This window comes from Thamnophis sirtalis, unplaced genomic scaffold (genome assembly GCF_051295495.1).
Source record: "Thamnophis sirtalis isolate CommonGarterSnake01/CBP01778 unplaced genomic scaffold, rThaSir2_p1.2 scaffold_6, whole genome shotgun sequence".
Taxonomy (NCBI): domain Eukaryota; kingdom Metazoa; phylum Chordata; class Lepidosauria; order Squamata; family Natricidae; genus Thamnophis; species Thamnophis sirtalis.
The window spans coordinates 7,495,007-7,522,347 of NW_028261386.1; the positions used below are offsets into that span (position 1 = coordinate 7,495,007).

General features: G+C 38.1%; 1 protein-coding gene across 3 annotated transcripts in view; it reads left to right on the forward strand.

The window, feature by feature from the left end:
- Nucleotides 1–27,341, forward strand: part of NLK (nemo like kinase) — a 100,938-nt gene that overhangs the window by 62,967 nt on the left and 10,630 nt on the right. For all 3 annotated transcript variants that reach the window (XM_014058986.2, XM_087717171.1, XM_014058985.2), the window contains exons 3-8: nt 1,300–1,355; nt 14,951–15,057; nt 16,834–16,919; nt 19,436–19,645; nt 23,334–23,435; nt 26,097–26,183. In XM_014058986.2, the coding sequence (XP_013914461.2) occupies nt 1,300–1,355; nt 14,951–15,057; nt 16,834–16,919; nt 19,436–19,645; nt 23,334–23,435; nt 26,097–26,183 (648 nt within the window). The remainder of the gene's footprint in view (nt 1–1,299; nt 1,356–14,950; nt 15,058–16,833; nt 16,920–19,435; nt 19,646–23,333; nt 23,436–26,096; nt 26,184–27,341) is intronic.

A 27,341-nucleotide genomic window follows, 5' to 3' on the forward strand; every position in this document is an offset into this window, starting at 1 on the left:
GCAGGAATGCCTGAAAAACAAGGGAAAACACCAATGAATCCAGAATTCCAAATATAATCAGTACAATTAGTTACTTATTACCTACTTCAATATAATACAGGATTTCAGCAATATTCAGAGATGATTGCAAGAGGGACAGTTGGAATGACATGACTAGGTAGGTCCTCTTTTTGAGCACTATCCTACCTTTACCAAATAAAGAGGATAACTGAAAGCTCGCTGTTCCGTTTTGACCAATCGGGCAAAATGTCTCATCTCTCATATACATATCTTCCTAATGACAGATTTTGATTAATTTTCACTAGTGCTGTAATATAAAAAGAATGTGAGGCAGTTGAAATTAAAGAAATTCAAAAGTGGATGTACCTAATGTTTGATGTGCCACTCTCGTATCATACCAGTATTGTCCCAATACAGTATCCATGCTGCCTCATGTTCTTTTTATATTATAGCATTACAGTAGTGAAAATAAATCAAAAGGGATGCAAAACATCAGATTGCCTACTCATTGATCAGACTGTCAATTCTGGAGGTGATTTTGTTGACTCATGAGATACAGATATTAATGCCAGCTATGTTTCCCAGTGTGCCTCTGAGACCAATTCTAAGGGGTGATTCTAATTTTAAAATTCTTAAATCATGTTATTTCAAATTAACTTTAAGAACCATTATTCCTTGTCACCTATACTTTTTCAACATAGAAATGTCTAATGTGTTGTCATGGGTAGTTAAATGAATAAATTAATTATGGCAATGAATGAATGAATTTTATCTGAATTGTTCTGAGGGTTTATCTGAAACCTTCTTTGAAAGTTAGCTATGTTTTTCTTTGCTTCAGCAGTTTGGATCTTGTGTATTCAACTGAGCATTTCATTTGAAAAAGTTTGTTTAATTATTTATTATATTAGATAATACATTTGATAATGCATGATAACACATCTAATGTGTTATAAAAATAATACATTAGATTAGATAATATAATACACAACTAAACAAACATAGTGTGTTGTATGATTGTGTGTGTGTGTGTGTGTGTGTGTGTGTGTGTGTGTGTGTGTGTGCGTGCGTGTTGGAATCTAAACATCGACCTTATAATATTAAATCCTTGAATCTGCTATGATAAAACATCAGCATTGCTCTTTCCATTGGTGAGTTTCTGTCTCAGGTTTCCAAAGTTTACATCGCCCTTCCCACCATCAAAGATACAGTTGCAAACTGAAAATGTTTTTCCTTTGTTCATTCATTTCTTTCTGTAAAATGAGGCTTTGGTAATAAATCAGCTTCCATCTTATTTCCTAGGTACTCTCCGCTCTCGACATACTCCAGCCACCACACATCGACTACTTTGAAGAAATGTATCCTAAATGTTAAATAAATAATTTCATTGAGGTAGGTGTAATGAATTCTAGCTTATAAAACTGCTTACAGATTTTCATCTTGAGTTTTAGCATCTGTAAAGGTGATATAGAGGCCAGTTGTAATAGATCATCTAGAAAAACATTGTTATAAGAATAGGCTGCTAAAAGAAGGAAGTGGAGGGATTGTGTAGAAATTTATGATTATTGTTACAAGAATTGAATATCAACCTGCTTCATGGGCAGGCTTCGGGGTTTTCTCCCAGATTTATCTTTTAATCATGTAGAGAAAAGTATTTGGATTAATTTGACTGCAAATTAATGCCTTACAATGTGCAAATGCTCATTTAGTAATTTGATGTATATGTATTAATGGTGAAGAGGACTGTTACAGGAATATCTTGAAATGTACATTTGTGTTATTTGTTACGCTTAGTGATCCTGTTGTCTTCCAAGTAAGGAAGGCTGCCCTACAAAAGTAAATGTCTTTCAATGCCAGAATGTAGTATTTATTTTTGTATTAAATAACACACAGCATGAAGCTGCTACAGCCCTAGCTCTGGACTTTTGTCCAATGAAAATTTTGAAGGATCCTAAAAAAAAAAAATCCTGTAAAATATAAAAAAAACCTGGAATGTTTGTAAGATTAGGATTCACTTAACAGTTTCGCTTTGCTACAAAAATTTTGGGATCAATTGTGGTTTTAAGTCAAGGACTACCTATATATTGTTCATATTGTATAAATTTTCATTTATATAATACTAAATTTATGAAATATATTTCCATGTATTCTTATGTATTCCCATCCTCATTGCAGAAAAACCCTGTGCCCTTGCTTCCTTGTAAATTGCTCCTTTCTTTCTTAGGATAACCTTTGATGTAGATTAGAGGTATGAGAAACAAACATTCTGTACCTGCCCTTTGCTTATATAAAACAAAAACAGCTGTTCTATAGTTTAAATCTCACTGCACTCGAATATAGGAAAACATTCTGCAGTAGGGCAGGGACAATTATGAGGGCTGTGCGGATTGTCCCTCAAAAGTCATAAATGTGCCAGATAGAACAGTTTGAATGTCCTTTTAGTTCAGTGCAACATTTTACGTTGTTAAAGCGTAGGAAATGTATTCTTATATATATTTCTATATATAACAATTTTATACAGGTAGTCCTCAATTTACAACAGTTCATTTAATGAATGTTCAAAAAGTGGTGCAGTGGCCTAGAGGTAGAGCTCTCGCCTCACAATCAGGGGGGCTGTGAGTTCGATGCTAGATAGAGGTAGATATTTCTCTCTCTAGGCATTTTGAGAATATATCTGCTGAATATAATTCCACATTGGTGACAGGAAGGGCATCCTGCCAGTAAACACTCAGCTCCATTCAGTTGCCCAGACTCCACCCCACAAGGGATTATGGAGTCATTAAAAGAAGATGATGATTTAGTGAATGTTCAAAGTTACAATAAAGTGACTTATGACTGTATTTCACACTCGTATTGCAACATCCCCATGGTCACATAATCAAAATATTTATTTTGATTCGAATGCTTGGCATCTGGATCATATTTATGACAGTTGCAGTGTCCTGGGGTCATGCGACCTTCTGATAAGCACAGACAGTGGGGCATCCTTGTTCACTTAACAACCGTGTTACTAATTTGTCAGCTGCAGGGCTTCACTTAAGAATTGTGGCAAGAAAGACTGTAAAATGGACTAAAATTCACTTAACAGTCTTGCTTAGCTACAAAAATTTTGGGATCAATTGTGATTTTAAGTCGAGGACTACCTATATATTGTTCATATTGTATAAACAATATGAAATTGTTTCCTCATGCCCATAGCTTCTACATTTCCAGTAATGTTATATCTCTCCTCCTTTCATTCAGTGTACACCTTGTAAGAAATAACTATCTTTGATCTAGAAATGTGGGTACACCGATTAGCTTTAAGGATTTCAGTTCTTCAAAATGCTCCTGTTTTGGATTATGGATGGGATTATATGAATTCAGTTGGGGTCTAAACTTTCAAGAAAGGGTTTCCTCTTTTGTGGTTTTCCCCAATTTATACTCCTTTCCGCTTTTGAGTTGAAAGGATTGAGTAAAAAATAAAGGCTCCACTGCAACATTAATGTCAAAATATTAATCTGATTCCATAAATATTCTCAAATTTAATAATTGAGTAACTGGACTTGGACCATGGAGATCCATGTCCATCCTCAGTCACGGAAGCCCCCTGAGAGATTTTGGAACACCCATTCTGTTTTAGTCCTTCGTTATCTCAAGGATGATAGAAAAAAATGGAGGACAAAATGTTATGTATATTGTCTTGTGCTTCTGGAAGAAAATATGTAAGTCAATGAGACAAGTGAAATAATATTAATTCTTTTTAACCTGGCCACAAGCAATTCACAACCAGCCATAGATTGCTAAATTGCAACTAACTGATTGATTCTTAAGTCTTAAAACTGAAGTTTTGAAGAGCTGTTGGCATTATATAAATATTATATAACATAAATGACTTACGGATATCTAGTTTTGAAGACTCTGCACTTTGATTCAGTCTTCACTTCCTCTAGTTAAAGTGTGTCTAAGAATATAGCTATGTAACAGGGATGCAATTAATGATTTATCAGGTGTAGTCATTATACTTAAATAACTTTTTATTTGTTGGTGTTCATTCAAAATGTTTTAATGTAGAAATGAGCAATACTAGTTCTTTGGCTTTTCTTCCCTTTTAAAAACCCTAGCATCTTAGTTAATCTGAACTTGCTATTATTTCTTTTTATGCATTTTTCAGATCTTGGGGTAGACCATCCAACCAAGGACAGTCATTTAAATAAGATTTGTTTTGTTCCTCTTAGGAAGTTTATCAGCTTAAAAATCTAAGTGACAACAGCCAGCTTATTTTCATCTAGTTAATCTGCTGCTATATTTAGAGCTAATTTAAAATGTTAACATAGATGATTGCTGAAAAAAATGTTTAGAAAGTCTATGTGTCTTATTTGAGGAAAAACTAAGAGTAGACAAAAGAATTTTTAACCTGTTGTCCTTTTTTTTCAGAAACGCTTTGCTAAAATTCATTTTAGAGCAAAATAAAAGTTTTGAAAAACGTTTCTAAAAATTTGAACACTCAGTGACAAAATACCTCCTGGCTAGATTTGTGCTCCCTGTCTTTCTAGATTCTGGAGAGAAATTTAAAAAGAAAGGGGGGGGAGATTTATTCTCATTTTAATCTGAACTTTATTTACTTTTGAAGCAGTATGAACTCTGCAATTTCACTTCTCTCAATTATGTAATACATATCTGCGCTGAAATGTATGCAAAAATAGATCAGGAAAAGAGAGCCTTCTTCCTCCTGAAGTAAGTCGTACAAGTGGGTGGTGTGATAACTCAGCTGTTAAAACACTGAGCTTGTCAGCTAGAAAGCTGACAGCCCGAATTTGTGACTTGAGCATCGTGTAGGGGTGAACCGCTCTTCTCCCAGCTCCTGCCCACCTAGCAGTTCAAAAGCATGCAAATGTGAATAGATAAATAGGTACCACTTCAATGGGGAGGCAGCAGCACAATGTCATGGCCGGCACCTGATCGTGAAAATGTGTTGAAACAGAGATAAGCCCCGCCCCCCCATAGTTGGCAACAACTATGGGAATAAAATCCACTTTCCTTTCCTTCTGTATTGCCATTTCTAAACATGATGTCCATATGTATAGTTTAAGTACAATATAACACACACACCCCAGCCTGAAAACTTCTAGTACGTATAATTGCTGAGCTATTTTGATCACTGTAATGTAGCTTCCTGTGATCCTATCTTGTCCAAAGAATGGTACCCTGTTTCCTCGAGAATAAGACCTCCCAGGATAATAAGCCCAATTTGACTTTTGAGCACATATGCTAAAATAAACCCTCCCCTGAAAATAAGCCCTTTCTAAAACCATTGCAACACAACAGCAGCCATGAGGTGACCACGCTCACCGCCTCCTGCACCTCAAAAATAATAAGATCTCCCTGAAAATAAGGCCAAGTGCTTATTTTAGGGGTCAAAAGAAAATAAGACCCTGTCTTTTTTTCAGGGAAACATGGATGTCACAATGAAAGAAACAACAACAACAAAGAGAGGCAGATGCCAGAATTTCCTATTAAAAGGAGTATGAAATGTCTTGTTTGTTGGATTCAATTGCTTTTTTATGTTGATGCTCTTCTCATAATTGTAGGTTTGCTTCTCAGGAGGTTTATAAAATTGTGTACAAGCTGCACAAAATGGCTATCCCCACTTAAATTTCTTCCTAAGGCAAACAAATAAAGCCGATGCTGTCACAAATGTTTGCCTGCAGAGTATTGTATTGTATAAGGATTTTTTTTAATGGAAGGAAAGAGGCAGCCAGCTGAAAATAATTTCAGAGACACACTGACATTTTTATGACTTGTTGCTATTCATATCATTGAACTAAACTGACAGACAGAAAAAACCACTGCCATTGATGTAAAACTGCCCCCCCCCCTTAACCCTGCCAAATAGATCAAGGTAGAGAAAATAACCATCCAAAGTTAACCAGTGAATATTTGTGACTGAAAGTACTGAAGGCTGGGCCTTCAACCTGATCTTAATCCCAAACCTTTAACTCTGCACCACATTGGCTCTCAATCCCCAAAAGTGGAATTCAGCCATTTTCTTCTTTTACATTTAACAGGACCTGGCAAGGTCTGTACAAGGTTCCCAAGTAGCTAATTGAGGTGCCAATAAAACCTAAATTTTATTTTGTTTTGTTTACATATTCATCAAACTAAACTTAAATACATTTGATATGATTACTCTTTAGTTGTATGTCCCAAAGGTGCTTTTTCAGGAGGCAATTGAACTTTCTTGTTTTTTCTTTGAAGACGTTTCGCTTCTCATCCAAGAGAGAAATGTCTTCAGAGGGAAAAAAAAAGAAAGTCCAGTTGCCTCCTGAAAAAGCATATTTGGGACAAACATGACCTGGAATGCCTAAGAATCTCTACAGATCTTTAGTTCTATTATGTTCTCCTGTTGTCATTTAGAAATAACAATTTGATAGCAACTTTTAGGAATCTCTAAGGGCCACTACCAAGGCTTTTAGGGGCTTGAATATTGCTGTGGCTTCAGACTAGTTTAAATTATTTTGATTAAGTTGGAGATTGTTAACCTCTTAATTTGGAGTCAGTTTATACAGAATACTATTTTTATTGGCTCTATGCATACACTTGGGAAAAGAAAGTTGGGGATAAACTTTGCTCATATACTTCTGAGTTAATATAGTATCAACTCAGAAGGGAGGGCTGGGTGTCATTGTAATTGTGTGTGCATCTGTGGGAAAGTGTGTTAATTAAAAGTAGCAGTATTAATCATACTTTCACATACTCCCATGAAGTCTTAAGACTATTTATGTGATCTTTCAGTACAGCCTCCGAGCTACTGTTGAAAAATTGGTACAATCCTTGGCCTAGCAAAAGTTTTGCACCTGTTACAGAATTCATTTAAAGATCTGAGCTGTTCTTTGGGAAAATGCATGATATGAAGTGATACTTTGTGCTTTGATAGTTCTGTTTTATAAAAGGAAATCAATTGGATAACACATGTTCTAATGATGGGCAGAGATATTCTCCCACTGAGGATTCCATGTAGCTTGCCTGATTCCTCAGTCAAGCCACATCGATATTCTTAAAATTGCCTCAATCGTATCATGTCTGAGTTCCACATAAATAGCACACATTTTCAGCACTGATATAGTTAAGTCCAGTAATAGCCCAATCGCCAGGATAATACCATAATCCTGAGCTTTTTGCCTAGTGAGCAGTGCATTTACACTCAGATGTTTATGCTAGTTGTTTATGCTCATATGGCTTTTCTGGAATTATTTGTGTTTTTTAAAGATTAGAATGTTAAGGAATTGAGCTGGGCAGCACAAGCTCATCCTGAAGTGAGTAACCAAAAGTCCAAGCCCAAATAGTAGTAGTATTCTTAGTAGAAATTATTATGTAGTGTGTACTTACTTCTAAGGGCAGAACATGCAAAGGAATAAAATACAACACAACTGAAAACAGCACCAGCAATAAAACAACATACAGGTGGTCCTCAACTTATGACCAGAAATTCCATTGTTAAGCAAGACAGTTGTTAAGTGATGCAGTTGTAAAGTGTGATGTCTTGTGGCCACCCTGTTTAGCAACAGCACTTCCAGTTGCCGTTATTAAGCGAATTCCACACAGTCATTATGCATTACATCACTTGGTTGCTATTTGGGCTCTTGTTCCAGCTTCCCCATTGACTGCTTGTTAAAAGCCAGAAGCAAATGTTGCAAACAGTGACCACATGATTGTAGAAACATTGCGACGGCCCGTCTTTAACGTCCCGTCCTACAGTCATTTTCACTCAGTATATGTTCAAATAATTGCTGAACAAGTAGTAGTTAAGCAAGGGCCACCTGTACAAATTTGAACAAAAGTGCAACAAGTGCACAGCTGATGGACTTCATAATGCCAAGGTTGGCTAAAAAATATACAGAGGAATCTTTTATCTCTTTGACCATTCTTTAATTTTGCCTCTGTTTTTCTGATATATGTTCCTTACGTACCAAAATTTAATCAATAAGGAAAAATGTTTAACCATATTACAACTGAACTGAAACCCAAATAGAATAGAATGACAGATTTGTAAGGGACCTTGAAGGTCTTCTAGTCCAACCCCCTGCTTAGGCAGGAAACCCGATACTACTTCAGGCAAATGGTTATCCAACATCGTATTTAAAACCTCCAGTGTTGGAGCATTCACAACTTCTGGAGGCAAATTGATCCACTGATCAATTGTTCTATCTATCAGGAAATTTCTCCTTAGTTCTAGGTTGCTTCTGTCCTTGATTAGTTTCCACCCATTGCTTCTTGTCCTGCCCTCAGGGGCTTTGGAGAATAGCTAGACCTAACCCAATTGAATATTTTGGAGTTTGTGTTGCTGTGAATCTGCATAAATAAATACATGTGCAGTGGGCAAAACACAATTTTGAAAATCCAGCTACTTATTTGTAAACAAAAATGCTTCCCCCCCCCCTCCGGAGAAACCGTAGCAAATATTTCCGAACTCTTCCCTTGCTGCAAAGGTAATTGTGAAACAATACTTACACTTGCACTTTTTGGTTTGCTTTGTCAGTGTTGCACAGCCCTTTGACTTCTATGGCCTCTGACTCAGCACAAATTGAAGGTCTGCTATTGTCCCCTGCTACGGTTGTTCTGAAGTAAATTGCTATTTCGTAGTTCTAATTTTATGCAGCGATTTGCTAATTATTACTGTCAGTATTTTCTGCCCAGGAGGTGCTGTTTGGTTTGAAGGAATTGTAACCAGAGCAACCTCATGTGCTCTCTTGCCATGATATGGAGTTAAGTGTCGAAAGGCAGGGCATCTACTGAAACCTGCTTTTTATTACATTGTATAATTATACCTTTATTGTGGATAAGATGAGGAGAGACCTCATCGCCATCTTTGACTTGCCAGCTGATTTAAAATTCTGTTAGAGCTGTGGAGCTCCAAGGAAAGTCTTCTTTTGCTCTTGTTTCTAGGTCTTTGTTAAATTGTCCGGAGACAATAAAAAGATATTTGCTATTCAAGCTAATAGCACCTCTGAGTCCTTCTGAAACACTTTTTTTGTAAAGCACAGCAGACCCAGAGCAGTGCAGAGGCCATTCTAGGACCTTTATTTCATTTAAGCTGCTTTAGTTGGCATGGCAACTGGTTGAGACATTTGGGAGTTATCTTGTTTGGGACTGAAGCTGGGGAGGATTTTGGTGGGAGAGCTAAACAAGTAAGTTTCACGTGCCATAGTGAAGGTACAGACCACTGTACTGCAATCCCTGTCCCAGAAGTAAATGTGGGTGACACAGACACTTTCATTCTTTCGATGCAAGTTATAACCTTCTAACCTTGTTACGAACTTTATATAGTAAGGTTATATAACTTCTAACAAGGAGAGAAGCAACCTAAAACTAACGGTGAGAGCAATCAGCCAGTGGAACAGCTTGCCTTCAGAAGTTGTGGGTGCTCCATCACTGGAGGATTTCAAAAAGAGACTGGACACCCATCTGTCAGAAATGGTATTGGGTCTGCTTGTGCAGGGGGTTGGACTAGAAGACCTCCAAGGTCCCTTCCAACTCTGTTATCCTATGTTCTAAGCGAAATGGAATAAAGAGGCTTGGGATTCTGTCTGTTAGGCAGGCAGCAGTGTAACTCTATGGAAAAAGAATATGATCAGGCCAAAATTGGCATTGGGGAAAGGTTAATAAAAGAAAGATCAAGTTTTAAAAATAAGTTGGACCCAGCTGCTCAAGCAGGAGACCCTATAACCATAACCGCGAATCTATGGCACACATGGCAAGGGTGGCACGCAGAGCCCTCTCTGTGGGCACGGCCACCGTCACTAAGCTGGTCTTCCGGGTTCTGTCGTGCACATGTGCACCAACCAACTGCTCTCTTCCGTGTTCCAGCATGCACGCACACATGTGCATGCACTCCAGTTTTGGTATTCGGTGCCAAAAAGGTTAGCCGTCACTGCCCTATACCATTACAGACAAGTGGCTGCCCAGTCTCTTCTTAAAAGCTTCCAGTGATGAAGCACCTACAACTTTTGAAGGCAAGCTATTCCACTGATTCATTGTTCTGTCAGGAAATTTCTCCTTAGTTCTAGGTTGCTTTTCTCCTTGATTAGTTTTCATCCATTGCTTTTTCTTCTGCCTTCAGGTACTTTGGAGAATAAGTTGACACCCCTCTTGTTAGTGATAGCCTCTCAAATATTGGAACACTGCTGTCTTGTCCCCCCCAGTCCTTCTTTTCACTAGAGTAAACATACCCAATTTCCTGCAACCATTCTTCATGTGTTTTAATTGTCTTTGCTGTTCTTTTCTGCACTCTTTCCAGACTCTCAACATCTTTTTTTATAATACGGTGACCAAAACCGGGTTCGGTAGTCTTACCAAGGCTTTATAAAGCCGTACTAATACTCCACATGGTCTTGATTCTACCCCTCTGTTAATGCAGCCTAGGATAGCATTGGCTTTTTTAACTGCTGCCTCACATTGCTGGTTCATGTTCATGTGATTGTCTACTAGGACTCCAAGATCCCTCTCACAGTTACTGTTATATTGGGCCAAGTTTCACGTAATCTGTACCTATACATTTGGTTTTCCTTGCCTAAGTGTAAAACCTTACTTTTGTCTCTATTGAAATTCATTTTGTTAGATAGGGTCCAGTGTTCAAGGCTGTCAAGATCCATCTGGATCTTATGCCTATCTTCTGGACTGTTGACACAGACATATATACAGAGATTAACTTTGCTAAAGATGCTATATACCTGTCCTATGGCCATTGGTAAAGTGGTTGAAAATATACTATTTCTCTTCACGCATTCCTCATTTTGTTTACGTTGGATGAAAAATCTGTACTGATTGGCAATACAATTAAGAAGATTATTCTTTTTGCACAATTTTTAATTTAGTTAAAATACAAAATAAAAAAGAAGAAACAAACTAGCAACCATCAAACACTGATATTGCAAGTATAAAAACAGACAATTGGGAGAAGCTAGTATCCTTGTTCCAAGAGGGGAGGTTCATAAGAGAAAACTAGGAAAGACACAAGAACCTTGAAAAAAGAGATATGATGGTTAAACACTTCAAGTATCTGAAGAAATATTAGATAGGAAAAAGTAAGAACCTATTCTCTAGTGCAGTGTTTCTCAACCTTGGCAACTTGAAGATGTCTGGACTTCAACTCCCAGAATTCCCCAGCCAGCATTTGCTGGCTGGGGAATTCTGGGAGTTGAAGTCCAGACATCTTCAAGTAGCCAAGGTTGAGAAACACTGCTCTAGTGTTCTAGAATATGGGTCAGTTTGAGTTGTTAGGAAAAGCTTGCTAATGAGTGAGAACAGTTCACCAGTGGAAACAATTAGTAAGCAGGTGACAAATTTTCTATCACTGAAAGCAGAGATTAGACAACTATTTTGGGGACTGGTTGATTTGGATTCCTGCACTAAAAGGGGAATTGAACCTGGGCCTGGACTGCTGCTTTAAGCTGTGATTCTAAATGTGAAATATAGAATAGAATAAAATAAAATAAAACAGAATAGAATTAGAATTCTTTATTCGCCAAGTGTGATTGGACACACAAGGAATTTGTCTTTGGTGCATATGCTCTAAATGTACATAAAAAACATACATTCGTCAAGAATCATAAGGTACAACACAATGATAATCATAGGGTACAAATAAGCAATCAGGAAACTATCAATATAAATCTTAAGGATACATGCAACAAAGTTACAGTCCTGCAGTCACAAGTGGAAGGAAATGGGTGATAGGAACAATGAGAAGATTAATAGTAACGCAGCCTTAGTGAATAGTTTGACAGTGGTGAGGGAATTATTTGTTTATCAGAGTGATGGCATTCGGGAAAAACTGTTCTTGTGTCTAATTCTGGTGTGCAGTGCCCTATAGCATCGTTTTGAGGGCAGAAGTTGAAACAATTTATGTCCAGGATGGGAGGGGTCTGTAAATATTTTCGCAGCCTTCTTTTTGATTCGTGCAGTGTACAGGTCCTCAATGGAAAGCAGGTTGGTAGTAACTTGTTTTTTCTGCAGTTCTAATTATCTGGTTATGGTTTAAAAAATTTTTTGCTACAAATTCAAGAAAATAAAGAGATCTTACAAAAACATAATGAAGGTCTCTACCAAACTCATAAGAAGGATATGTCCTCAACTCTTGTTTCCAACAACATTGTTAAGACTGTCTATGGAGATTCTCAGTCATCCAGGTCATGGTTGTCCCGAGGATGCTTTTTCAAGGGGCAACTTTGTGGGTTTTCTTTGAAGATGTTTCACTTCTCATCCAAGAAGCTTCTTTGGCTTCTTCGGAGCTGAAGAAGCTTCTTGGATGAGAAGCAAAATGTCTTCAAAAAACAAATAAACCAGAAAGTCCAGTTGCCTCTTGAAAAGGTACCTTTGGGACAATAAGAGCCTCGGTGGTGCACTGGTTAGAGTGCAGTACTGCAGGCTACTTCTGCTGACTGCCAGCTGCCTGCAATTTGGCAGATCAATTCTCACCAGGCTCAAGGTTGAATCAGCCTCCCATCCTTCCAAGGTTGGTAAAATGATGACTCAGATTGTTGGGGGCAAGATGCTGACTCTGTAAACTGCTGAGAGAGGGCTGTAAAGCACTGTGAAGTGGTATATAAATCTAAGCGCTATTGCTAATATCATTAAGAGATTTTGCCTGTAATCCTGGGGGGCGCACCTTGCTATCACAACTTGGCCCCCACCATTAGTAGGACATTGCTAGTTTTGTACAATAATCTGTCGAGTGCAGCTCTTTGGACCATAATGAGAAAAATCCACAAATAACAATGCCTCAAGAGTTTTCCATCCAGTTGAATGTAGAAAGAGGATAACATTCTGCTCCTGGGTGGGTGGGGAGGATTGAAAAAGTAACCCAAGTTGTAGTTTGAAATGGAAAATGTATCTATTTACAGATAGTCCTCGACTTAACAACCACAAATGAAACCTGTTTTGCCACCAGTGTACCATTTGTGTCAAAGCTATGGAGCCATTAGGCTCATATGTGCGTATACTTCTGAAACCAATGAAGGATTGATGTGTCCAATTATGTAGAAGACCTTATGTTACTCCTCCTGCCTTAAATCTCAGTTGTGATTGTTGTTTCTCTCTGCTATTTCTAGAACAAATAGAATTAAAACACTGGAATATACATGTCGGTTTACCCCTCACTGTAAATATATCTGTACAAGCCACCTATAAAGAGATTTGAGAAGCAGAAAGGACTAAATAAAATATACAGAGAATATAACAAATTGTTAGCTTCCCAGAATCACAGTTTTGAGATGTGTGGCTGGTTATATAAGTAGATTTAAAGAGAAAAAAAGGCTAATGGTTTTTCAAACAGACACAGACACAAATTCTTCTATCTTTAACTGGGTGAAACAGTACATTATAGGGCAATACTTTTTCAACTACATGCATCAACTGGGCTAACTTAAAGAATCCCAGGACCCATTGCTCCCAAGGGAATGAAATGTGGGGAAGTTGTGACTGCTTCAGTGCTGCCACAGTCAGCTATGGTTATCATTTTCAATGTTCCCTGACAGCTTCTTGCATGTCCACGGGATTTCCAGTCCCTCTGTGCTCGCACCACACTCCCTCTCTCTCTCTCCCTCCCTCCCTCTCTCACCTGGCAGCAGCCACTTACCTGAGGAAGGAGGGTGGGTGGGGAAAGAAGTAGGAAGAAAGAAAAGGCAGGGAAAAAAAAGGAGGAATGGGGGAGGATAGAAGGAGCAACGAGTGATAGTGACGGGAAAGGAATAAAAAGGGAGGAAGGAAGCTTTCTGATGCTTACTGCCCACTTCCCACAAGAAAACTCAGTGGGGAAGCCAACAAGAAGTCAGAAATCATTCCTGCTCCCACTGAATTATTTTTGCCTACCTGTGGTTATTCTGTTTCTCTATTTAGGTAAGGAAATAGCTTTGAAATGAAGATCCAACAGGTCACAGATTGTGTGTGAGAGAGAATTTATTGTTCGAACCCATATTTTCTGTTTCCTAAATAAAATCAGTTTTGTTGTACGTTGTATGTTTTAAAAAGGTAAAATTATAATTCCTAAAAGATGGGAAAATTGGATTTTTTTTAGCCTCTTCTCCCCTGCATTCTATTCCAGAACTAATGTAAAGATGCTATCATCATCTGTGTCATCTTTGTATGTCTGGTCCCGTCTCCCTATCCAACTCCATTTATGTTGTGTTTGCAACTCTAATTCTGTAATTTTTTTTTCTTTAAGCTTAAAATTATTTTCTTCACTGCCGCTTCTTCCTAAAATCTCCCAGTGCTGAAAGCACAGCTTGATATGTGAAAACCAAGATACACTGGTTTTGCTTCAGGCTGTGTGTCTTCCCAGACAGTTGTCAACAACCAAGATCAAACATCAGAGAATCTTGCGTGGCAATTGCCTGGATGCAGGAGGTGGAGCCCAGTTCAACATCTTGCTCTCCTGTTCAGTTATATTGAAAGATTTTATTGGAGAAGGTAGAAAATTGTGTAATCATCTAAGCAGTTATAACTCAAGTGAACAGATAGGAGCAATTGCTCTTTCCCAAGGCGCCTCTTTACCTTGCATTCCTGTCTTAATGTTGCATGTGAGCAGTGGGCAGGTTCCCTGGTATGATTTCGATTTCCTGTCAGTCCAGGTCTATCACTGGCACTTTTTGTCTTGTTTCTCGTGTAAAATTACCAACCTGAAAAAAATGAGTGATGTGTAACTGAAAAGAAAGAGATTTACTGCCTCAAGCACAAAGGTATTTTTAATGGTCCTCTAATTTTTTTAAAAATGGCTTAGAGGTAAACAGCAGAGCCTTAGGGTTAAAATAATTCTTAGCAAACTGTCCAAATCATTTCTGATTCTGTAACATACAAATAGCTGTGGATTAAAGGATATGAGAAAGAGCTGCTGTGCGAAGTCTCTTGCATCTTGCAGGAACTGAAATGATCTGATCCACTTTCTGTCTTGTATTTTCCTTAATGAATACTATTAAAGATATGTTGTTACAGAACTGATGCAGAGTGATCTCCATAAGATTATCGTCTCTCCTCAGCCACTCAGCTCAGATCACGTCAAAGTTTTTCTTTACCAGATTTTAAGAGGTAATTTATTTTAATTTTTCTAATGTGGAGCAAATATATTGGAACCCTACTGCAATATGTAAAATGTATTTCCCCACTGCTGTTCATGTAATATAAACATTCTACTAGAAGCCAATTTGTGGGACTTCCAATAAAATAGGGGGGTTTTTTTGGCATCGTTATAGGAGGAGAATCATATGGTCTTTAAGCAAATCCAACTTCCTCGTTGTCTTTGCTTGTCAGAAGTCAACTGGGAGGGTTGAAAATGGTGATCACATGACCCCAGGATGCTGCAGCTATTGTAAATATGGGCCAATTACTAAGTGCCTGGATTTTGATCACACGAGGGAGGAGATGCTGTAAAACTCATAAATGCAAGAACCAGTCGTGAGTCATTTCTTTCAGTGCCATTGTAACTTTGAACAAATAATTCACTAAAGGAGTTATTGTAAGTTGAGGACCACCTGCTTTGAAACAGCAGGAAGAGGGGAGCCCTATAAATTAAAATAAGTAAAGCTTTCCCTGCAAGTAAGTACTTTTTAAAAAACATTTACACCTGCAAAGTAATTTGTTTAGTCATACTGTATTGCTTTTCTAACGTTAATACAGCCCCTATGAATAATATGAATTCAATTTCAAATTGGAAAAAAAAATGTATACATAACAGAATAATAGAGTTGGAAAAGACCTTGGAGGTCTTCTAGTCCAACCCCTGCTGAAGCAGAAGATCCTGTACCATTTTAGACAAATGGCTGTCCAGTCACTTTTTAAAAGCGTCCAGTGATGGAGCACCCACAACTTCTGGAGGCAAGCCATTCCGCTGGTTAATTGTCCTCACTGTTAGGAAGTTTCTCCTTAATTCCAGGATGCTTCTCTCCTTGATTAGTTCCCAACCATTGTTTCTTGTCCTGAAGGCAAGCCGTTCTAACTGGGGTTTATTGTTCTCACTTTCAGGAAATTTCTCCTTAGTTCTAGGTTGCTTCTCTCTTGATTACCAATAATATATATGCTCTTTAGCCTGGAAAGGTTTTTTTTAATCCAAATATTTTTTTCTAAAAAAGTTGAACATTAACCTGAGTCTCCCTCATCTTAATCTTAGCATATTCACTATACTTCTTGAACAGTGTGATATGATGAAATAGCTAGGGTATTGGGCCTTAAGTCCACCTTCATCTGCTGAAGTTCATTAAGTGACCTATAACCATGCCTCTTCCCAGTGTTGCTCTGTATGGATTCCATTTGCGAAGTTTTTACAATGAAGCTTATCAGCAGATAAAGCAAAAAAAGATTATTTTTTCTTTGTTCATTGGCCAGCTTCTTGCAAAGCCTGACGCTGATTTGGGCTGAGTGGGAGGGACTGGCCAAAAGTCACCCTGGCTGGCTTTTGTGCCTAAAGAAGGACTAAAACCTTAGTCTCCCCACTCCTGCTACAATACCTTAACTCAGTGTCTTAATCATGGCAATTTTAAGACATGTGGACTTCTTCTCGCAGAATTCCCCAGCCAGCATGGTGCCTGGAGAATTCTGGGAATTGAAGTATACATGTCTTGATGTTGCCAAGATTGATAAAGCCTTAACTACTAAATAATGTTGGCTGCCTTCTGGGTCTGATTGATTATGTGCCATCAAGTCAGTGTTGACTCTTTGCAACCCAAGAGGTAAAATACCTCTAGGACCCTAGAGCGGGTATAAAAAACCCAATACTTTAGCTTCCATTATGTCAGTTTTTGCGGTCACAGACTTGATGCCACAACTTGTTCTGATTTTGAACTTTTGTTCTGCTTTGTTTTTTTCTAGGCCTGAAATACTTACATTCAGCTGGTATTTTGCATCGAGACATTAAACCAGGGAATCTTCTTGTGAACAGCAACTGTGTTCTTAAGGTATTCTTGCCTGTATAAAATAGATAGCCTTTCTGAGTCTATGCTGAAAATCATTTGGGTGAAGACTTGCTCTTGCAATTTGTATAACCCTGATATATTTACTGCGTTTCCCCAAAAATAAGACAGGGTCTTATTTTCTTTTGACTCCCGAAATAAGCACTTGGCCTTATTTTTGGGGAGGTCTTATTATTTTTGAGGTGCAGGAGGCAGCGAGTGTGGTCCCCTTATGGCTGCTGCTGTGTTGCAATATTTTCAGGGAGGGCTTATTTTGGGGGGAGGGTTTATTTTAACACATGCACCCGATTGGGCTTATTATCCAGGGAGGTCTTATTTTCGGGGAAACGGGGTAGTAAAAAACTGTTTACTTTGCATTTCTCTTAAATAAATATTTTTTTATAATTTTATTAGTTTTTAAAAAGATTAAAAACATATACAAACTAATATAGAGTGAGGGGGGGAAGAAATCAGAGGGAAAGCTAGATGGAAAAGAAGTAAAAGAAAAATAGAACAGAAAGAAAAAAGATACAAGAAAGTAGTTTCTGATTTTCTTCACAGCAGCTATAAATATAATTATAAATTGACCTCTTATTCTATGGTTATAACCTAGCTCTCTTCTTTCTATAAACTATTCTAATCATTAAAACCATAAATCATGAAACAACCATAAATATTAATGAGTTTGTACTGGTGAAGAACTGTCCCTATTTTAAAAATAGGATTTCATTGAATGCATTATTGGCAGTCTGATTACAACACTGAGAAGTGTTATTAACCACTCACTTGCCATTTTTGTCAGCTATGATTGTGTTCTGTTGGCATAAATAATTGTACTTGGGCTGAGTAAATAGCAGAGGGAGAATTATATTTCTCCTCATCTCCTCCCCATAATAAATGTAAACAAAACACACTGTGCTTAAATGCCAGAGATGTTCCCTCGTTGTAAATAAATACTCTCCAACTGAAGTCAATGTCTTTTCTTTCCTGTTAACTGAGTAGCTTAGAATTGTGGTGTGGGCAGAGTTTGGTCTCTTTGCTACTCTAGGAAAAAAATGAGTGTTTACTCCAGCTTAAAGCATGATACGATTATTTTAATCCCTTCGTATTGCTACTTCTGAGAACACTGACTATATACAATAGTTTGCTGCTACATGTGGCTAAGGACTCACTGTTAAAAACAGCAAACTGGATTGTACTTTAGGAGCACTTATGATTGAATCCCATTAGATAGAAAATAAATCCGCATCTTAAAAACAATGGGAGCTAGATTAGAATTCATTTTCACGATGCACAGAACTAATTTTCTCTCTGGAGGGATTTACAGCTCTTTTGTATAGAGGAACATAATCTCACCTAAGCCCCACCTGCTCTTCTAAGTGTGTACAGCCCAGATACAGGTAGACTTTATCTGCTTGCGATAACTAAGCTTGAAAGATCAGCACTGAGAAAATCCTAGGTAGAGCATTTCCTGATATTAACTCACCTTCCCGCCATCCACCCTAAACATAGCCATGTACAAAAAGTAGTGGCGAGATCAAGTGAATGGTACACTTACCATGTTAGCATGCATCGGTATTCATAAATGATCTGGACTTGTGTGTGAGTGTGCCTTCCACTGCATTGTTTCTATTCCCATAATGGTGAGAGGATTATAGTTACAGTTGCTACAAGCTACACAAAACGTCTGTATTTGCACATGCCTGGTTCACATATGTAGGATAGGATAGAATAGGATAGGATAGGATAGGATAGGATACGAAAGGATAGGATAGGATAATAGAGTTGGAAGGGACCTTGGAGCTCTTCTAGTCCAACCCCCTGCCTAGGCAGGAAACCCTACACCACTTCAGACAAATGGCTATCCAACATCTTCTTAAAGACTTCCAGTGTTGGAGCATTCACAATTTCTGAAGGCAATTCTGTTCCACTGATTAATAGTTCTAACTGTCAGGAAATTTCTCCTCAGTTCTAAGTTGCTTCTCTCCTTGGTTAGTTTCCACCCATTGCTTCTTGTCCTGCCCTCAAGTGCTTTGACTCCCTCTTCTTTGTGGCAGCCCCTGAGATATTGGAACACTGCTACCATATCACCCCTAATCCTACTTTTCATTGAACTAGACGTATCCAGTTCCTGCAACCGTTCTTCATATATTTTAGCCTCCAGTCCCCTAATGTGTCCAAACCCTGCTTCTTACAAGCTATTATTAAGATGAAGAATCAATTTGGTGTAGTGGTTAAGGCATCAGGCTACAAACTGGGAGACTGGGAATTCTAGTCTTAGTACAAAGCCAACTGGGTGACCATGGACCACTCTCTTTCAGCCCCAGGAGGCAGGTAGTGGAAAACCACATCTGAAATCTCGCCAAGAAAATTTCAGGGACTTGTTCAGGCTGTCTCTGGTGTCAGAGTCAACACTGATTTGTGGGTACCCCAAAAAGAGAGAAAAACGACTAGGATGATATATCAGAATTCTTCTCCCCACCTTCACTGTTTATAACATTATCAAATCTTTACTTTTTCAGATCTGTGATTTTGGCCTAGCCAGGGTGGAAGAATTAGATGAATCTCGTCATATGACTCAGGAAGTTGTTACTCAGTATTATCGGGCTCCGGAAATCCTGATGGGAAGCCGTCACTACAGCCATGCTATTGACGTGTGGTCTATAGGCTGTATATTTGCCGAACTGTTGGGGCGAAGAATATTGTTTCAAGCTCAAAGCCCCATTCAGCAGGTATAAAGGTGCTTTGCTTTTAATGCAATAGATCTGGCCACGTACTCCCTCCTAAAGGGTTGGATTGCAACTGCCAACATGCCCAGTCCTCATTCAACATATGAATGAGGACTGGGGGGGACATTAGAATAAGAAAAAATACTTCCATGTTTGATTATTTTAAGGGTGGCTGCTTGCTATTTGATATGTGTATGGGCGCACATATGCGCGCACACAATCTTTACCTTTTATACTAAGAAATTGTGGTTAGCCATTAGCGACCTGATGATTTAAATGAGTTCGTTTAATTACTATTTTAGCCATATGACCATAAGATGTTTCCCTTACTTTTTTTCTATTAGATTTTTTGGGGGACCCCACTTCTTGTCCAGGAATAACAAAGTTGCATTTGCTTATCTGATTAATTCCAGTGCAAACCTGTGAGGTAGACTGTCATTGTTCTGGGGTGACAGATGGGGAGTGGAGGTTGAGTTAAAAGCCCACTCAAGACCGCCCATCTCGTCCAGGAATTGCGAGGACAAATGTGGGTGGTTTATCTTTAGCATGTTGAAAATGCTTCTTTACAAATATGGATTAGCTAGAAAAGTGAGGTGCTATTCTGAAATCTTTTGCAAAATATTTAAGTTGGGTGGCTAAATAGCAAAGTTGCAAGACCTTTAGTTGCTATTCTTTACATTAGTTTTTTTCACCCAAAGTATTTATTTATTATTACTTATTAAACAAATTTATATAGCCACTCAGCTCACACATAGGCAACACACCTACAGTAATCAGTAATCTTTACATTGAGGGTGAAGTTGCAAACCATTTTTCATTGTTACAAAATAAATTGTAATTAGTCTAATTGAGAATGAGACTGCTTTTGTTTTGTCTTGTCTTGTAAGATTGAGAGTGGAAAATTGTTATAGCTGGGCATGGATGTAAAGGGTTTGTGATTATGTGTCAGTTGATTAAGTTGCTGTAAAAAAATCTTCCTCAGCGCAGCCCTTTTCAGATTTGTCAGGTTCTCCAACTATTCTGTCTGGGGATGCTGACAATCAGACAGCAGCATACCAGGGCTCTGTATAAACAGATTTCAGTTACAGTATTTGCTTTTTATGTTTTGAGGAAGATTCCTGGGTTTAGTTGCATGCTTCTTGACTATTTCTCATGTGTGCTTCTCTTAACATGATTGTCGTTTCATAGTCTATGTTTCATCTTTACACACACATCCAAAAAAGCCCATTGTGAGGCAGATGATTTCTGTTTTATGTATGAAATTTGAGGCCAAGAGATTTTGTAAAGACTATTCCAACCAATTAACAACATATAGCAACTGAATCAAAGCTCAGTGCCTGACAACTGATCTTTTGTCTCCAGTTTTTTGTTATATTTTGCTAGGAATGGCATGTCCATGTCAGCTTTATTTATCCTAATGATCTTAAATTGATCTACGTATGTTCCGGCCTGTCCACATTAAATTTCTTGGAAATACAGTTCATTGAAAGGACCAGGGATTTGAATTTACAATTATCAGGATTCTCCAGGCATTTAGAATAAGTAAACAAGGTTGCCCGCCAATTTAGTAGGGGTAGTCCTCAACTTACAACAGTTTATTTAGTGACCATTCAAAATTACAAAAGCACTGGAAAAAAGTGACTTCAGAGCATTTCTCACACTTAATGACCTTTGTAGCAACTCCATGTTCATGTGATCAAAATTCAGATGCTTGGCAACTGACTCATATTTATGATGGTTGCAGTGTCCTGGGCTCATGTGATCACCTTTTGCGACCTTCTGATAAGCAATGGGGAAGCCAGACTCACTTAACAACTATATTACTAACTTATGTACTGCTATTGTTTACTTAACAACTGTAACAAAGAAGGTGGTAAAATGGGGTAGAACTCGCTTCACAAATGTCTCCCTTAACAACAAAATCTTAGGGCTCAGTTGTGGTCATAAGTCAAGGACTGCCTGTAGTTTTTAGAGGCTGAAATCCTGTCTTCTAAGTGAGAGGCATGTGGTTATTAGAGAAAAGATACATGTAGCCCTCACTTAGTGACCATTTGAAGTCACAACAGTTCCCCCAAAAAAGTACTTTTGACCTGGATTTGAAGTCCAGATGTCCACCCTCACCCCGTCTCATTTGGGGCATTTGGCAACTAGCCTACATTTACAGCCTTTGGCAGCATCCCAAGGTCACATGACCACGATTGATGATGGGTTTTTTTTTTTGCTAGAAACCAGTGTTTATCTTTAGGTTTGGGCAAAAAGACGATGGCTTTGCTTCATGACTGCAGCATTCATTTAATGGCCGCATTCGCTTTATTACTACCACAAAATAATGTCATAAAATTGGATCAGTCACATTATGACCTGCTTAACAACCGCCATGACTTTTGACCATCATTTGGGCCCGGTTACACTTGTAAGTCAAGGACAACCTGTATTGTCCTTGATGAAATGAAATAAACAAATGAAATAAAATGAAATAAACATTATTCTATGCTAAGGCCCAAACTACAGAGTTTTCTCAGCAGACACATTTGTATACCTTTATTTATTTATTATTTATATAGGGTTTATATAGCTGCCCACTCGGGATGCAATTTTAAGCGGCTAACAGAAGGTTGAAAACCTAAAAGGTAAATAGAAATCCATAAAAACACACCGCACACCAGAGACAGCTCACTTGTAAAGGTTGATGTGCTGTCCTGACTCAGAGCCTGGGGGGAGATGGACCTTCAGTGTCTTTTTGAGGAGATGCTGTTGCATAGGACAGTCACCATGACACTGAAGACAAATCTCCTAGGTTCCATCGGATGACACTGCTTGGGATCTGATGCATGCCAATCATAAGGATAAGGAGAAATGGGCCTACAAATAATTTGGAACGGAGCCATGAAAGGCTTTGAAGGTGACACTTAGCCTCTTAAATTGCACTTGGAAGTCACTAGGGCATCAGGGTAATCATTGTATGCTAGTCTTGCTTCTGCATTCTGGACTAGAATTGTCTTAAGGGCAACATTAAAGGTGAAGTTCGTTGTGATCTTCTGAGTTTTTAATAATATTTAAAATTATTTGTTTGTCTACTGCTTTTACTGTTAGCTTTGTGGTTTCATTGCATTTGTTGCTTCTGTATAAAGAGATGTATTACTTAGGTCAGAAGCTGTTACAGGCAGTCTTTGATGTACAACTATTTGTTCAGTGACTGAAGTTACAACAGCACTGAAAAAAGTGACTTACGACCCTTTTTCATATTTATGACCATTGCCGCATCCCCCTGGATACAAGATCAAAATTCGGATGCTTGGCAACCGGCTCATATTTATGATGGTTTGCGGTATGCCAGGTGTCATACCTGTTGAGACTTTCTGACAAGCAAAGTCAGTGGGGAAGCCAGATTCGTTGAACAACTGCAGTGGTTCACTTAGCAAACTGTGTTATGTAAAATGGGGCAAAACTTACTTAATAACTATCTTGCTTAGCAACAGAAATGTTGGGCTCTATTATGGTTGTAAGTGGATGACTACCTGTATATAAACGGAACACATGCATGGACCCACATGTGTACACTTGCACAGTTTCAAAAAACACCTACACGTAGTGAGGAAACAGACAGAGTAGTCATAACTATTGTGTTGGCAGAGGTTATCTCAGTATAAAATAAAACTGGAGTGCTGGTTTCTTTTTCCCCTTTCTACAGTTGGATTTGATCACAGATCTTTTGGGAACACCGTCACTGGAAGCAATGAGGACAGCTTGTGAAGGCGCCAAGGCTCACATACTCAGGGGTCCTCATAAACAGGTAGAGTGATTATGTTCTAATTTGGTAATGCAAAGCCTTTTAGTTGTGTGATGACAACTTTTAATTTTCAGTCTAAGACAGTGTTGGTGAATCTTTTCGGCACTGAGTGCTGAAACGGGAGTGTGTGCATGCATGCGCGGGAGCACCAGAAACCGGAAGAGCAGTTCCCAAGTGCGCATGTGAACGCCAGGAAGCTAAACCTCCAGTTTCCGGCGTGCACATGCGCACCGGTCACCTGGTCTTTCTGTTTCTGGCACACAGGCATGCATGAAGACCAGCTGGCCAGCGCACATGCATGCGCCAGAAACCAGAAGCTCAGCTTCCCGGCATGCGCACCAGGGAGTTGCTCTTTTAGTGCCTGGTGCTCTTGCATGCGCAAAGACCAGCTGACCGACACATGTGGGCATCAGAACCTGGAAGAGCAACAGGTGACGGGTCTAAGAGTAATACCAGATTGGGGATTTATACTGGGACAATCGTAAAGCAATTTATCTCAGCTATGCAGAACTGATACTTAATACGTCATGCTCTCTGTTTTTTGTGGAAGTTAAAATTTTGTTGCAGAGAGTAGGAGTGAACGACTGGCCTGAGGAGAGTGGAGCTGCTATACTTAATTCTACAAAGACAAGCTAAGGAAAAGAGATCTTTTGCATTCCTGGGCATTAAGTACAGCCTATGAACCAATTACAGTGAGACTTAAATGACCCACTTACCTTAGTTTGGAAAGCTGCTACCAGGGACCTAATGTTAGCCATAACGTCATTTTTTTTTTTACCATCTCTTGTTTTGGGTATTTCAGCCAAAAGTATGAAATCAAATATAATGGCTGGAGATCATAAAATAGATGTATAACATCTATTTTAGGATGTCGCCCATTTTGTTTGAGTAACTATTGTTCTGCTGGAACTTTTTCTCAACAGGAAGTTCTGATGTGTAATAATTGAAAATATTTGCAATGCAAAAATACTCATTATATAAACGTCATTTCACAATATGATGAAAACTGTACATACCAAACTTTAAAAATCACGAGGAACAGAGTGATATATTTTTAAGGTGTTGGAAGAGGGAACTTCTGCTGCAACTTTGCAATATATTTATTTAGAGTTGTATGTGTGCAGCAGGGCCACAGGTAAAAGGGATGTGGAATTATACTCAGTTTTCTCAGCTACGCTTAACAAAAGGGAGTACTTTGTACATGGAAATGCAGTGGAGGGGCAAGAAATGAGAGACAGAAAGAAAGTCTTTTTTTCCCCAAAATTCCATGGTATTTCAGAGTTGTTCTAAGGTCTTGTTATAATCACCTTGTATAAGCTGGTCAGATTTGCAATTCCTGGAAACATAGCCTTAAATCACTCCATGCGGAGTGTGTCCCAAGATCAGCTGATGGATTTTCCAATTTAAAAAGTACTACTAATAAAGATTGACTGTATTCTTAGTCACAATCAACAGTCCTGGCCTAACACAACTTCATATGACATAGAACTGGTATAGAAAAACTGTAGTATTTGTGAAACCCGGTGGGATTCTACTGTCATCCTTCCAGAATATTCATTCTAATGGTGTCCTTATTTATATGGAAAGCATCCTGTGAAACCTTTTATAAATCTTTGCTCTGTTCTGTAATGCTAACTAGCATTTAACCTTTTCTGTTAATATTGTTACATAAATAGATAAGGCAAAAAAGCTTGATTGTTTAGTTTTATTTCAAACTGAATGTGTTGGTTCTTGGTTAGGTATAAGATATTCCTCCCACATATCAATAAAATTAATCATCTGCCAATAATAGGAGAAAAATTATATAATCATTTCTTCGTTGCTTCTAATGGTTTTTCCCAACTGGTGCACGTGTTAAATCTATAATGCTTTTCCTTTTTTAGAATTTGCACAGGGTTTTTTAGAAGCACCACACTAAAAAAATAATAGTGTAGGAAGTGATGGAGAACAAGCAGATTCTAAACTCAATATATTTTAATATTCTTTTAAAAAAAAAAACAAGACAGCTTTTACATTTGCATGAAGAGGTTAGGTCTATTTTTAATTATGAACATTCATTTTGAATTTTAGAGGTCATTTTTTTCTCTCTTCATTCTAATGTAAAATTCATTAAGCCCTTTAAGGCTTAACCTCTCTATGCACTTACTTAGGAACAACTGAGTGTCATAGGGTCAAACAACTAGAAGAGGAGAGAGGGCCCCTGTCCATAATGCTTCCCCCTCCACTATCTTCCTCTCAGGTCCATGTTAGGAATTCTAGGAATGTGTTTTTTAATTTTTTAAATTTTTATTTATGAAATTTATTTGCTGACCATTTTATGGTTCAGATGACTCTGACTGGTTTACATCAAGATAAAACAACATATAACAGGTATAAACATAAAATGAATTAAAATTACTAAAAATAGAACAATTACATTTTATTTTAAAATCTGCTCCCCTGGAAGAGCTTGCTGGTCTTAACCTAACCTGTTTTGCTGGAAGAGCTTGCTAGACTAACTTGCCCTCTTCATTCATTTCCATAACAGGTTTTTTTTAAATCATTTTTTTAAAAAAACCTGAATGTATTCAGTAATTTTAGCCATGATTCAGAAAAGACAGTGTTGCATTTTGGCATCTCAATTATTCCGATGACGCTCAGTGCCTTTTCTCTTTCTCTTCACAGCCATCCCTTCCTGTCCTGTATACATTATCCAGCCAAGCTACACATGAAGCCGTTCATCTCCTTTGTAGGATGTTGGTCTTCGATCCAGTAAGTTCTAGACTTAAAATAGAAAAGGGAGTGGGGTGGTGGTAATTATAGCAATATATATATATCATAGTCCATAAAGTATGCATAAAAGACTTGAGAAGCACATGGCAAACAACAGGAAAAAATATCCAAAGATGTGTCAGAGGAAGATAGAAAAATAGCAGAATGATATAATGAATTCTTGATTCTGTCCTCAATGCTGAGGATATAGGACAAATACTAGTGGAGTCTTTGGTGCTGTTTGAGCTTTTCCCATATCATTCTTGTCATGTTTAAATCCACATTGAAATCAATTTCAGTACTGTATTGTCTCTTTTCTATAACGCCATTTACACATTATCTATGATGACAGTCGTTCTTAAAATCAACTTCTGAGTTCATTGTTCATAAATACCCTTCAAAACATCCAGTGTTAGTATTGCTCCATTCTACATTCTCATTAAGTATTCTTCCCCTTTAATTGTGATCTTTCATTTTTTCTAGTTCGCTCTAGTGTCCAACCTTCAAAGTCCTATCTTATCATTATTTTTCCTAAGGAATCCAAACAACAGCAATTTCGCACAGGAAAGATTCTTATAGTTATATGTTAATTATATTTTTTATAATTAATTTCAGAGTCTTATTTCAAATCCTTAGCCCATTTTTAACTTTCCAAAATCAACATTATAAACAGTCTTTTGCTGTCTATTCCAAAAAGTTTAAAAAAATTCTGAGTTATTGAACTTATACTTGAAACTTCCTTTACTAGAAGGAGACTCACCCAGTGAAGGTTCTTGGTATTTGAAAAGCAGTTTTTTTTTTTAAAAAAAGGCAATTCCAAATGAAGAAATGAGGCTTGGTCAAGCTTTGTATCCTGATAGGCTACCTTAGAAATGGGGGCTTAGATGGAATCTCTTGACTCCAGCTGCAAGACTCATAAACTGACTGAAAAAAACTTTGGTTTCTGCAGCCTACTCCCAGAGATCAGCTATCCAGAGTACATATGGGCAAACTCATTATCTCTCCTTTCCCTGAAGAGATTTTGCCAGCCACAATCCATCTGACCATCAGTCTCCGCCATAAATATCATCCCCACCTCTTCAGGGAATCTAGCTCATCCTGACCTCACTAGAAGTCTCCCTGAAGCAATATTTAAGATATAGCTCTACTGAATGAAAA